Source organism: Chlorocebus sabaeus, chromosome 25, assembly GCF_047675955.1.
Source record: "Chlorocebus sabaeus isolate Y175 chromosome 25, mChlSab1.0.hap1, whole genome shotgun sequence".
NCBI classification, from domain to species: Eukaryota; Metazoa; Chordata; class Mammalia; order Primates; family Cercopithecidae; genus Chlorocebus; species Chlorocebus sabaeus.
In genome coordinates, this window is record NC_132928.1 from 69,979,915 (window position 1) to 69,994,744 (window position 14,830).

General features: G+C 41.5%; 1 protein-coding gene across 2 annotated transcripts in view; it reads left to right on the forward strand.

Moving 5' to 3' along the window:
* Window positions 1-14,830, forward strand: part of DISC1 (DISC1 scaffold protein) — a 394,443-nt gene that overhangs the window by 316,913 nt on the left and 62,700 nt on the right. For both annotated transcript variants that reach the window (XM_007989799.3, XM_073011848.1), the window contains exon 10: window positions 1,838-1,898. In XM_007989799.3, the coding sequence (XP_007987990.3) occupies window positions 1,838-1,898 (61 nt within the window). The remainder of the gene's footprint in view (window positions 1-1,837; window positions 1,899-14,830) is intronic.

Consider the following 14,830-nt stretch of genomic DNA (forward strand, 5'->3'; position numbering starts at 1 on the left):
CTTTACCTCTTGATAGGGAGCGGCAAGGTTCTGGAAGAGTATGTGGTACCAGAAATATTGCTGTGGCCATTTTGAGACTATAGTTTACCACAGTGGCCTGCGTGATTGGACCTGGGTTGTTTCTCTGCCTTCATCTTTTCTCCCCATGGAACATTTGGCTCTGGCCACACTCGCTGGAGCACACAGTTGTGCTGCTGCCCTGGGGCCTTCAGACCGCCTACTCCATTCGCAGGATGCCTGTCGACTCCCCCTTCCCAGGATGACTTCGACTCTTCCCAGGATGCCTGTCAACTCCCTCTTCCCTCCCTCTGCAAACTTTTAGGCAGTGTCATTTCCCCAGTGATGTCTTCCCTGACCACTCTACAGCCTGTTTTGCTTGCTGTCTTTTTTTCCCCCTTAAATCCTTATTGTCATTATCACCTTCTAATGTTCTATGGAATTTTTATGTTTATTCTTTAGCATCCCTCGCTGCCAGAATGGAAGCACTACAGAAGCAGGAATCTACCTCTTCTGTCCAGTGAGCTATCCCACATGCCTAGAACAGTGTGTGGCACATAAATATGTATGGCATGTGAAACAGAGACACGCTTCTGGTTGGGGCATTTGGAACTTGCAATAATTGCTCCAGCTAGCACAACTAAGTTTGTGTGTTAGACAAGCATAAGTCAGTAAGAAAAGATAGCAACTTAAACAGTTGTTTTCATTGTGTAAATATCTCTTTTTACCTTTTATGGACTAATGAACCAGAATGTGTGTAATTGTTTTAATTTCCATCTAAATATTTAGTTTCTTTATGAGGAATGTCAGGGTACTTTTTCCAGTTCCACTGTCCCTCACCTTACACATACATGTTGACTGAAATGGAAGTCCAAGGATCCCCAGACACTCTAGTAGCATGAATCTGGGCAGCCTGGCTTCTGTGTTTCCACATTCCCCAACTTTAGAGTACATGAGCCCTTCAGCATAAATAACCCTTCAGAATAAAGGTTGGAATAAAAACAATGATAAAACCCACGATAACAATAATAATACTAATAATAGACATGGCAGCATCATTGATCATTCCAGCCACCATTTGCTAGAAACCCCTTGGTTGCAGGTGTTATTCCAGACACTTGGTGTGCATGTCTGTTAGTTATCACCTTGAGAGGAAGGCACCTTCATTCCTCAGATGAGCAAAAGGGGAGAACTTGTTCAAAGTATATCAAATCTCTTTTATCCATAAAGTGCCTCTTCGATCTGTCGAACCATAGCAATCATTCATTCCTTCAACATTTGGTAATTAGGAAGCACTGAGTTTATTTCGAAGAGTGGCCGATCTCATCACTCATTGGAGGTTGAGCAATTGATTTCTAGTTACTGGCAGAATCCCATGTTTTTGTTTGCTTCTCAGTGAAAGGGTCCACAATCCTCCTCTACCTGTAGTGAGGCTTTTCTGGTTCATCTGTAGGATGGGAGTCATTACACTGTCAGGTTCTCTTTCCCTGTATTGGACAACCGAGCCCATGGCTATCAGTCAGGAAAGGTAGGAGACAGAGCACACGTCGTCCAGTGATAGACTATCAGTGAGCTGCCTTTGAAAGACTACATGAGGCTGGCTCAGCGCTGTTGCTCCAGCCTCTGACTTTCTCCTGCAGAGATGCTCAGAGGCCCAGAGTCCTCCCCAACTCATGACTTCAGGCAGCCACTCCAATGGATTTGAATGTTTTCCAAATATAGAATGTTACGATTACTAGTGGCTTGACCTCAGTCCTTTGGCTTTGAGCTTTTAGTTGAATGGTTTTTGTTCGATTGTGACTGCAGTTGCATTCACTTTGGATTTCCTTTTCTTCCCCAGAAACAAGTGTGAAGGAAAATACTATGAAGTACATGGAAACACTTAAGGATAAACTGTGCAGGTAAGGATAATAATTTCTGTATTTCAGACTCCGTGATACATCTAGATTCTTTATTATAACAAAATTTAGTTATATCAATGAAAAAGGCTGGCCAATTTCTCTAATAAATTGACAAAGAAAGACACAAAAAAGCCTTTTGAACCCCATAAGTGAAAGAGCAGGTGCCAGCTCTCGTCTTGTCTTTAAAAAAGTAAGTAGATTAAGGTGTTTAAAAGTGTCTTGGAGAGATCACAGGATCGTTTTCATGTTCCACAAGAAAGAGAAGAATCTTCTTTGCTACATTAAATTCAGAATTCATTTCTTAGTCCGTTTTTCCCTTTTTTAAACTTTAGTGTTTGAAGGGAGTCTTAAGGATTTTAAGGCAGTTTATACATGGTTTGGAATAATATAGAAATGCATGTCTTAGGTTCTGTTTTGAATCCTGAATCAAAATCAGCATGAAAATTTCTGGTTGTTTTTTTTTAAAACCCAATTAGGAATTCGTCTTTGAGAAATGTCAGGGATGCTGCAGCATGACAAGATGTTTCTGGCTTTTGTGGATGTGTGCTTAGGAAAATAAATCCCAGTCATCAGAATCTGTTCCTAATTAAGGCAACAAGTACTGGAGTGGAATATGCGCTTTCTTCCCTGGAAGTCATTTAGTTTTATGGAGACTATTTTGCTACTATTTTGGAATTTGTTAAGTAACTCTTTAGCTAGGCTATGCCTTAAACCTTTGTCTGCTAGGACGCTGTCGTGAGCTAAAATGCTGCTTTTCCCTTAAGAGATGTTGAGAGGGCCTGCCTTGCAGAGTCCTACTCTTCAGGGTAAGCAAGGCATTACAGGAGTTATTCTCATCCTTGGAAAGAAGTCCTATAACTCCCTGATTGATCTTTCCCTGCTTCCCATGCTCCTAGACTTGGGGAGAATCTACGACACAGGTGATTAGCAGAGGTGAGCAGGATGAGGAGAGCTTGTACCTGGGTCAGGTGCTCAGCTCTGAGTCTGGCCTTCCTCCTCTCCCATGTGTTCGGGAAAGATTTCTGGCACATCTTTCTTGATCGCAACTGCATCTGCCATTGTTTTAGCCATCAGCACAGCACACACCATACATTAGGTTATTGGGCAGCAAGTTGTAGCCATAAGCACATGGGTATTGATAAAGAGATGCCCATTTAAACTGCAGCTCTCCCAAATATAAACTGTCTAACCTCAGGTAAGTGCTCACCTTCAGTTTTTTTGTTTGTTTATTTGTCTGTTTTGTTTTGTTTTAGCTATATAACTGCACGAAGGGTACCCACCTCCCCAGCTGGTGTGTTAATTTAAATACCGTATGTAAAGCATTCACATGGTTGGCAGTAGGCACGCATTAGTTTCCCCTTCCTTCCTCCCTCCCTCCCTCCCTCCCTCCCTCCCTCCCTCCCTCCCTCCCTCCCTCCCTCCCTCCCTCCCTCCCTCCCTCCCTTCCTTCCTTCCTTCCTTCCTTCCTTCCTTCCTTCCTTCCTTCCTTCCTTCCTTCCTCCCCTTCTCCCCTCCTCCCCTCCTCCTCTCCTCCTCTCCTCCTCTCCTCCTCTCCTCTCCTTTCCTTTCCTTTCTTCTGACAGGGTTTCACTCATTGCCCAGGCTGGAGTGCAATGGCGCTATCTCGGCTCACTGCAACCTCTACCTCCCAGGTACTAGCGATTCTCCTGTCTCAGCCTCCCAAGGGGCTTGGATTACAGGCAGCACCACCATTGCCTGGCTCTTTTTTTTTTTTTTTAAATTTAGTGGATATAGGGTTTCACCATGTTAGTCAGGCTGGTCGCAAACTCCTGACCTCAGGTGATCCACCCACCTTGGCCTCCCAAAGTGCTGGGATGACAGCTGTGCGCCACTGTGCCTGACTACCTCCTTCTTTTTATTGTTAGAACCGATCGAACACTTCTGAGTGAAAAAACACAAACTGCTTTTCCTCTTTTATCACACAATGCAATAATCAACACAGAAGGCTTCTGTGATGAAATATGTGAGGGTTTCTCCCCACCAAAAAGTAAGCAATCAGTTCTGCCACAGATACCAGCTGGGTGTCCTCTGACTCAATGCCGACACCAGCTACTTGGAGACAGCGTCAGATGCCACAGGTTGAGGGCTCAGTCCCACAAGACTGCCCCACTTACAATGCCAATGGCAGATCCAGGTTGTTTTGCCTGGGCTTCTGACCAACCAGCTAGAAATTGGGATTCCCGTGACCCCCTCCTTGGGTTTGATTAATTTGTTAGACTGGTTCTTGAAATTCAGAGAAACACTTATATTTACTGGTTTATTATAAAGGAGATTACATAGGATACAGATGAAGAGATGCATAGGGTGAGCTGTGGGGAAGGGGCACCGAGCTTTCATGCCCTCCTTGGGCACACCATCTTCAAGGAACATATTCAGCTATCTGGAAGCTCTCTGTACCCCCTCCTCTTGGGCCTTTTATGGAGACATCACTGGGTAGGCATGATTGAAGTGTGGACAACCATGTAGCAATGTGATTGGACAGAAAGTGTGATCTTCCACAAATAGACTGAGTGGGAAAACCCAACAGGACCTGTCTGCTCAGATTCCTCAGCTTCTCTGTGCAGCATTTCTTCCTTCAGGTATGGGACAGGACTCCTGAAATGAGGGTCTGTGACCTGCAGTCAGACAGGGTAGGTCAGAGAATTTCTTTCCTTCTTGCTTTTTTGTAAGTTCAACTTTTATTTTAGATTCAGGGGCAACATGTATAGGTTTGTTATATGGATGTATCGTGTGATGTGGAGGTTTGGGGTATGATTGATCCTGTCACTCAAGTAGTGAGCATAGTACCCCTGGAACTAGTTTTCAACCCTTGCTTCCTTTCCTCCTCTGTCAGTCTCCAGTATCTATTGTTCCCATCTTTATATCCATGAGTACCCAGTGTTTAGCTCCCACTTACAAATGAGAACATGTAGTATTTGGTTTTTCGTTCCTGCGTTACTTTGCTTAGAATAATGGCCTCCAGCTGCATCCATGTTGCTGCAAAGTACATGATTTTAGTATTTTTATGACTGCATAGTACTCCGTGGTATAAATGTACCATGTTTTCTTTATCCAGTTTACCATTGATGGACATCTAGGTTGATTCCATGTCTTTGCTATTGTGAATAGTGCTGTGATGAACATGCGAGTGCATGTGTCTTTTTGGTAGAAGGGTTCATTCTCTTTTGGATATATACCCAGTGATGGGATTGCTGTGTTGAATGGTAGTTCTGTTTTAAGTTCTTTGAGAAATCTGCAAACTGCTTCTACAGTGACTGAACTAATTTACATTACCACCAACAGTGTATAAGTGTTCCCTTTTCTTCACAACCTCTCCAGCATCTGTTGTTTTTTGGCTTTTTAGTAATAGCCATTCTGACTAATGTGAGATGGTATCTCATTATGGTTTTGATTTACATTTCTCTGATGATTAATGATGTTAAACTTTTTTTGTATTTTTGTTGACTGCTTGTATGTCTTCTTTTGAGAAGTACCTGTTCATATATTTGCCCAATTTTTAATAGAGTTGTTTGTTTTTACTTTGTCAAATTGTTTAAGTTCCTTATAGATTCTGGATATTAGACCTTTGTTAGATGCATAGTTTGGGAACGTTTTCTCCCATTCTGTAGGTTGTCTGTTTACTCTGTTGATAGTTTATTTTTCTGTGCAGAAACTCTTTAGTTTGATTAGGTCCCACTTGTCAATTTTTGTTTTTGTTGCAATTGTTTTTGAGGATGTGGGCATAAATTCTTTCCCAAGGCTGATGCAACCATAAAAGAGCCTGAATATCCAAAGCAATCCTGAGCAAAAAGAACAAAGCTAGAGGCATCATGTTACCCAACTTCTAACTATACTATAAGGCTACAGTAACAAAAACAGCAGGGTACTGGTATAAAAGCTGAGAATTTCTTTATGGCCAGCTCCAAGACAGAAAGGCGGGGGGAGATTAGGGTGTATTTTTAGTTTTTATGACCTGCCTAGGGGAGAAATAACAGTGGGTGTGGGAATTACGAGTCAGGAACTGTAGATGAAAACCTATATACATAATTACGACAGTCATGCCTGGAACTCATCCTCTCTCCCTCCATATCAGCTCCTCCCCCTTTTCATCCAGCCCAAAGCATGGCCCACCACCCACCTGGCTGCCTGGGTGGGCAGGCACCATGAGCTCATGCTGGCTCCCCCACTTCCTTTCTCACTCAGTTCCGGAGTCTTGTTAGTCTTGCCTCTTTAGTATCTCACAAGCCTGCCTACCTTTATCACACTGACAGTGTGGGCCCCTCTTCTGATCCTAGTAGCAACTTTTCCTGCTTGGCTGTTCCACTGTTGCCCTCTTACCACCTTCTCTAGGTTGTTTTGAGTAAGCATCTTAAAATATCCATCTGGTCATCGCACAAGGCTGCCAGATGTCCTAAGGATAAAGCCTAAATGTCTTACTGTGGTTCATGACGTTCTTCCATGTGGCCTCTGCATGTACTTGAGTATCACCCATAACCACCCCATCATCACCCTATTGCAGCTGATACTTGTTCCCTTATGCTTCCCAATGCCATTGCATTTTTTTTTTCTGGAAAGAAACTAATTTAGAGGGGGACAGGGTTAAGGGGTATCATCCAGAGAAGTATTTGATTGAACCATGTGAAATTGCTGATATTTCACCATTTTTGACCTATAAAAATGACAATTTCATACAGTTAACCCAATACTTAGGGATTTGAAGTCATCTTCAGGAGGGTCAGATGCTGTAGACTGAGGCTGGCTGGTCTCCTTGCCCTTGACACACAGGCACAGCTTGCTGCCCCACCCCTCTGCATGTGGCCTGGTGGGCCTCTCCCAGCCCACCCCTCACCTTCACCAGGCCTTCCCATTCAGCTTTCAAGGTTTAGATTTCTCCTCTATGAAGCATTCCCTGACTCACCAAGACTGAGTAATGTGCTTGCAATGATTTATTCTCACTTTCCAAGTGCTCCTTGACAGGTATTATAATGTAGCAGGACAAGCTGCAGACAAAACCCCTCAGACAACGAGTTAAAGAAGGAAGGGCTTTATTCAGCCAGGAGCTTTGGCAAGACTCACGTCTCTAACAACCGAGCTCCCGGAGTGAGCAATTCCTGTCCCTTTTAAGGGCTCACAGCTTTAAGGGGGTCCGTGTGAGAGGGTCATGATCAATTGAGCAAGCAGGGAGTATGTGACTGGGGGCTGCATGCACTGGTAATTAAAATGGAACAGAACAGGACAGGGATTTTCACAGTGCTTTTCTATACAATGTCTGTAATCTATAGATAACATAACCAGTTAGGTCAGGGGTCAATTCTTAACTACCAGGCCCAGGGTGTGGCACCGGGCTGTCTGCTTGTGGATTTCATTTCTGCCTTTTAGTTTTTACTTCTTCTTTCTTTGGAAGCAGAAATTGGGCATAAGACAATACGAGGGGTGGTCTCCTCCCTTAATAAGATTAAGTCTGCCTTGTTCAAGACTATATTCTCAGTGATTTGCCAGTGCTGGATGGTACAGGGGTTCCCAATAAACATGTATTGAATGAATGATGGAATAAATATGTGAATTAATGCAAATAATTTAGAAACATCCTAAGCTCATCTTCTATCATCTCCAGCCTGTTTCTCTGCCTCTCCAGGCTTGCTGATGTTGCAAAGCCACCTTGCCCCTGGCTTCTTGACTCACATACCTTAGCTACCTAGGATCCTGCCACAGTCTCAAATGACCATGATGGTAGCTGACCCTTCCTGTAGCCTGCTTCTGGAAGGCCCTTTTCATGCTATTTCAAGCTATTAGGAGGCCTGGCTCAGATTTGTGTGAACTGGTATGGTGGAAACAATGGAACAGGGAGGAGAAAAAGCAACTAGGAGTCTGCAACCCCTCTGGCAGTAGGCAATTCTATTCTCACTTCAGAACAGGAGGCCAGAGTGGATGCTGCAAAAGCCTGCTGACCATCAGGATCTCTGTGACGGAGACCAGTAGTTATAGTAGTTCTCAGACACTGTGGGCTCCACTGAGAATCTGTCACCTTCACAGTTCCTTTCCAAGAGGATCAACATTTTACAATAGGAAAACAGTTTTAATACCTGACACAATGGTGCATCTTAGTGACTGCTTGATTAACATGTCAAGTTATCTATTAAAGAAGATGAAAATCTTTACCTGTTCCCCCTGTTTAGCATGTCTTGGTCTTACAGGATTTTAGAGAGGAAGCAGCTGAGAACAGAATGGGTTGCTCCTTTTCCATTAGAATGCTGGAGAGCATACAGTTAAAGATCAGAGCTAAGAAAGCTAGATCTGGCTAGTCACCACTTTGGGGACAAATTCAAATGATAGCACTATCTTTGTTACTCTCTCAAAGTATGCAGAGACCTGAAGGCCCAGATATTGGGGCAAACTCAGGTGGACTCAAGATCCACTTTCTATCAAGCACATCAAGTGAATTAGAAAGTTAGGAAGTATCTGATGCTGTCAGTGGTTCAAAAGCACATCTTGCATAATCCAAAGTCAAAAGTGGGCAAATATTACATGAGGACTTTTAGTGTATGTTTAAACAAGGATTTGCCTTGTAATAATCTGAGTTATAGGTTAGATGCATATATTCCTGTTCCTCCTTCTACAAAGGAGAGATTCCATTTGTAGAATCTTTTTTCCAATTTCCACCTGTTTTAGGGATATCCCTCCTTCTCCTTATGTATAGCCAGATATCCAGGAGGGTGGCTACAGTCAGTTACCTGGTCATTCCATAGAGACTTTCCTCTCTATTCCCATCACTACTACCTGCAACTTGGCCCATTAAATTATCTTCTAATGCCTCTCTTCCCCCCGGCTCACAACAGTTTACTCTGCTCTTCTCCCACAGCCAGAATGACTTTCTTACCATCCTGTTAGGCTCCCTTCGCATCCAGCCTAAATTCCCCAGTCCTTGTTATGTCCTCCTCCTCTCTGCCTCTTGGGCTCTTCATGAGGTGGTTCCAGCCTACTGGTCCAACCTCATCTCTGTAATCCTCACCTGCACCAAGTGACTGATGCTCCATTCTAGCCCATTTCCCCACGTTAGCTGTGCTCCACAGCAGCACCTTTGCAGAGCCCTCCCCGACCTAGCCCCTGTGCTCACACTCACTCTTATGACTCAGCACAATTGTCCTTCTCTATAAAGTCTTTCTGGCCTCCGGCTGTTTCCTGCATGGTACCCATAGTGGTAGCCACTTACATGAATGTCTTCCATTCACTCAGTCTGTCTAATTCTCTTAGACTGTGAGATCCTTGTAGATGGAGCCTTTACCTTTCTTATATTCTAAGTGGTATTGTAAGGTTTCCATGCCTTACTTTCCTTGTATTCTAAGTGGTTGACATGCTGTTTGGTGTGTAGTCAACAGACAATTGTACTTAATGCAAGAATGAATGGATAAATAGCAGTTTTATCTTGTTCCTCCTTGAAAATTTATTTGCAACTTGGCTATCTTGACACTATATTCTCAACTCTTACATTCACAAAGTCAAGGCAACCTGAGAAGATACAGTGCCCAAATCCATTTGTCTTGCCATCAAATCTTACTGGTATATAATAGAATAGAAAAAACTACTCTTAAAGAGCTTGACCAACTTACTCTCACTCCTTCAGGTTTATTGTTTCCAGAGGTTAGTAGTTAAGTGTAATTTTTTCTCCTAGTTTGTTTTCTCTTATAGACAAACCTTGCTTTAATTTTTATTTTCTCAATTACTACATACTCTCTGTTATCTATCTTTTTTAAAGAGTCAAATGAAATATTCAGAAGTCCTTACTTTGTAGATGAGTTCCTGTTTAAATGGATCTTATATCTCTCACCATTGTATAGGAGGAATTCATTAATGCCCGATAGCAAACTCGTGTCTCTGGCCCAAGTGGGCCAAGCCCTCCCCTTGAGGATGGGTGTAGTGGTTCCATTTAACTGATGGAATCTTGTACGCATGACTAATGTGAATATTTCTTTTCTTTCTAGAATCTCTTCATTCTAACTCTACTTTTTTTTTTCTGAAGTTGAACATAAAACCTTTACCACAAACTCTTGAGCACTTAGTGGATTATAGGTGATGTTTGCTTCCTTGTACTCTAGTGTGTTCCTCAAGTGTTTGTTTCCAGTGTGCCTCACACGTTTATCATCAGGAAAGACAAACAAAAAATCATTTAAATCTGTTTTGAACATAGAAGAAAGTAGTTGGATACCTCCTTGGAGGCCATTCTTAGCTTTAGAAGAAACTATCAAGAACTCAATGGTCTTATCTGAAATTTACTTTGAAATTTAGAGACTGATGTATTTTTCCAAAGATGATCCAGTTCTCTTTTTAAAAACTAGTGTTCACTTTTTAATTATTAAAATTTCAATAGGAAGCCTGATGTGGAATGATAGCCAGGTGAAGTCACCCTGCTAATGAATGTCCAGAGGTGGCCAGCAGGGTGAGCAACACCTCAAAGACCAAGATCTGCTCCCTCCCAGTCTCCCAGAGCCAGTGTGTCATAGCCAAAAAAGACTGTCAACTGCCAACTGCTCTCAATCTAGTGAAGATGGGAATTAGGGTCAAAGATTGGAGCAATTGTTTCCAAAACAGGTGCACACAAAACAGTTTACTGGAGTGTGGGAAGAACATATTATAATTTCTGTTTTATGCTTCTATTTCATCCATGTATATTTTATCTTTAAAAATGTTTTATATGTATATAGTATTACAAGTATATCATTTGTGAAACAAATATTGATGTTTCATAATTTTCTTACTGATGAGTGCACACGGTTTAAATTAGAGAGTGTTGAAAAAATATTCATTTACTTATGTTCTAATATTAAACCATAGCAGTGTCCTTAAAAATATTCATTGTTGGATTATACACTTTGAACTTTGAAGCTATTTGACTATACTGACCAATTTTACAAGAGAAACAATGATTTATATCACGTTATCAGTTGAAATGCAAACTGTAAGAAAATATAAAGCACTTAATTCTACAAAGTTAAATGTGATTTTTGCATTTAACTTTTACCTTATTTTATCTCATCAGCAAAATCTTAAGTATGCTTAAAATAATAATGCATAAACTAAACATACACAGAGAAAAAAATGCATAAAATATAACAAAATGGCGTGAATTAAAAAGAGTAAAATAAGGAAGGAAAACAAAGGTAAGAAAAACATTAGTAACATTTTGATGGGGATTAGACTCACCACCATAGTAGTTCACTATTCTAGATTCTCAATTAAGTATTGACTGATATGTATGTAAAACTAAGTAACATTTTACAATGTAAAATGTAAATTATATAATTTATAATTAACTTTTCTGCATTGGCCTATTGGTCATTATAATACTTTCCATTCTCTGAGAACCCATGTAATGAATTTTAACTCCGAAATAACTTTCCCAGGAAATGTTCACTTGTGACAGAATTTAGTTTCCAGAGTACTCAGATCAATTCAAAAAATCTACATGTAGTTCTTCAGAAAGAGAAAGTAGAGTTCCATCCTCTAGAATTCCAGCTCCCTGTTTGAGGAAAGTCTTTCCTTCAGAACAAAAAAAGAAGCAACCAACCCCGAATTGGAACTGGCCTCTTGGCATCTGGACCACAACATGGGGGGCGGAGGCAACTCTTCCCTTCTCGGTACCCTGAGCAGAAGTACCAGACACAGTAATTAATATAAAAGGTGTCCTTCCTCTTAGAGGTATTACTTTTAAAACAAAAACAAAAAGCCCTTACACACACACACACAAACCTGTTTCTGTTTCCCTATGCAGTGAAGACCCCTGAGGTTGGCAGCAGTGTTGTCCACCACCGACTCCCTGTGGTCGATCTGGAGGCTTCATATAGAGAGGGGCTCATGAAGGGGCCTCGTCAGTAACCCCTCTCCTGAGGATTGTTATTTTCAAGTACCAGCTCTGGAATCAGATCGTCTGGATTCAAGTGTGGTCACTTCTGAGCTGTGGGTCTTTACCAGGTTAATACAGCTCTTAAAGACTTGATTTTCTGTCATAACAATGGGACAACAGTAGGATAAGATGAAAACTATTTCTTACATATAATAAGGGATTAATCAGTGATCACTAGTATGTACTAGTAGGAATTATGGCACCATGGAAATTATGAAACCAAGAAACTCTACATTAAAAAACAAGTTTTATTTTATAAAAGCAGAATAGAATCGCTTATCTTCCTGGTGAAATTGTGGGGAGCAGAGAGATGTTTGCTTGTAGCTAATACCCTCCATTAAGGATCTGCCAAACCTCCTGATTATCCAAACACCCAGCCTTTTTTTTTTTTTTTTTTTTTTTTTTTTTTTTTTTTTTTTTTGCTGTCTGCCCTTCGGCCAGCTGTTAGCACCTCCTGCAGAGGGTAGGAAGAAAAATAAATGAGGTAATTGAGTTCTTGCTAATGGCTGTGACAGAAGATTTAGAGACTTCAGTGGTTCTACAATCAAGTGGCAGGGATCCTAGAGCACACTGCGGCTCTCAGAACCGATCTGGCTGTTTTGGAGTTTCTGAGATTGACAGAGCCCTGAGTTCCCAGACTCCAAAGCTCAGGTGCTGGGGAGGATTTCCCATCGCTTCTGAGATTTGGGGAGCTCCAAGGCCCCTCCTCTTGACTCTCAGTGGAGCTCAAAAGAAAATCATCTTGACCTCAGAGACAGCATTTTGCAGGGAAGATACTCCAATATACTTGTTTCTTTCTTTCTGGTATTTTCCTTGGAGAAAGCAAAAATATTACCCTAGAGAATAGCATGGACAGAAAAGAAGAAGGAAGATTAGAAGTGAAGCCCTGTGGGCTCCTCTGGTGCGGGCCCTCTTCCCAAGACTTAGCAGCATGGAAAGAATCTGGGTAGCACTACGAGGGTGGAATCCGTGGGGTCTTAGTTGCCTGTCATCATTTGCTTTGTCACTGATAATTCAACACTTAATCGAATGTGGTGGTGTTTTTGAAAGATAGCCTGAAGAAAAAGATGACCATGACTTTCACTAATAGAATAGAAAATAGACAGGAGATTGATTATCACTTAAAACAAAAGGGCTCATTAAATAGGTTCCACTGCATTGCGCAATTCAACCCAAAGTTTCTGTGCTGTAAAGCAATGATACGATCACTCTGCCAACTGAGATCAATTGAGAAATCAACCAGTATTTAAGAAGGTTTGAGACTTGGCAAGGTGCTCAGTGACTGAGGAAACCCGAGGGTTCCTCTTTCTTTAAGTTGACAGAAAGATATTCAGCTGTGATTTTTATGTGGCCTGAGCTAAGGAAGGGACTGAGCTAAGGAAGGCAGTGTCTTTTGTGGGTTATGTCCATGGTGCTCTATGAACCTGTGCACCCATTATCCCCCGATATGTCAATGTGCTTCACAGTGTGCACATTTCAAGGCACCTGTCACGGTTTTAAAAAGACAATTTAATTAATTAATGGTGAATGTTCAATCTTAGATGATTTTTATAAACTCAAGATAAACCATTATAGGTTGAGTGTTTTTGATGCATTTTGGCTAGGAGTTAGGAAGTCTTAAAGAAAAATTAATTGCTGTATCAGTGGAAACCCCAGTAGGTAGATAACAAATTTGTCATTAATTAAATGAGAAGACTTTTTAATGATTTGAGGAAGCGTCGTCAAGATTGTATGATAGTTTAATTTGCTAACATGGTATGAACCCGTTAGATTCAGACACATGATTAATAAAAGTAGAACCCCTCATGGAATTTCTCAGATGCTCAGTTCTAGCATGCAGTCAGTTTTGAGACTTGCTCAATGTCCTTATCTCACTTTACTGATGACAGTTCTGCAGCAGCCGTGGCAAATGTAGGTTAGACAAAATATTACATGCAACATTTTCTATGATTCATTTTGCTCCTTTTTCCCTCTTCCCCTTCCCTTCCAGCCACCCTGAGTCATACAACAGCTGTGAGAACATTAGTTACAAGGGAGCGAGCTGCAGACACTTTAGGTGCTGGGCTGTATCCCATTATATCTGGAAGCTCACACCAGGATGGGTTCTAAATCCCTTATCACAACTGCCTCAGGCAGAAAACATTTTTTTTTTCCTTCTGTTGCTGCTGATGTAAAGATGAAGTTTCTCGAGCTGAGAGAATTTTGTGTGATCATGTTGTATGCTAAGCCTCAGAAGATAATTCTGTAGCTCCCATTCATCACAAAAGCAGGGCCTTTCAGTTGTGCTTAAGAAAAAAATTCCCCAGTAGAAATCGTACAATTATTTAGCGGACTGAGAAAAAGAAGAGAATCACCAACATGATGACTTGTGACAATTACATGAAGTCATTTGACTGAGTTATTTCCTTTATTATTCTGTAAATGGGAAAATAAGTGAACATGCTGGTTATCAGCTGTGGTTTTGCAATGGTTGTGTTCCTCCGGTGCAGAGTGGTAATGACGCTGCCCGGTCTCACTTTGCAAATGAACTCAAGCCCGTCTCTTTGAATTGACTCTCTGTCTCTAGAATTTTCTTGATTTATTGCTGCTCAGTAGAATTGACTTTCGTTTTGTTGATGGCATTTGTCAACTCTAGTAGTTACCGAATGGAAATTGTTCTAGAGGGTTGCTTTGGCATAAGTGTGCTCATTTGTGTGGCTTATCGGAGCATGAAGGAGAGATGTGTTTCTTTAAGATGTCTTGCCCTTCTGCTTGCCAAAGGGGCAGGGGCTCACCTGGAGTATGTTTCATCTGACTCCTTAGATCCGTAAGTGACTATGAAGCCTTTCAACTAGAAGGGTTTAGTCAAGTGTAACTGTATGATTTCAGAATGAATGTGGCCCCATCTTTGTTTCGCAGGTGGTGAGTGTTTAGGGCATTATATAGCAGCTGTGATGACGAGAGCTTGGCTTCTCATTTCCAGCTATGTTAGTCTACCTAGGAAGAAGGATTCTTCTCTAAGAAGAATTCAGTGGCACAATATCCAGAGATACAA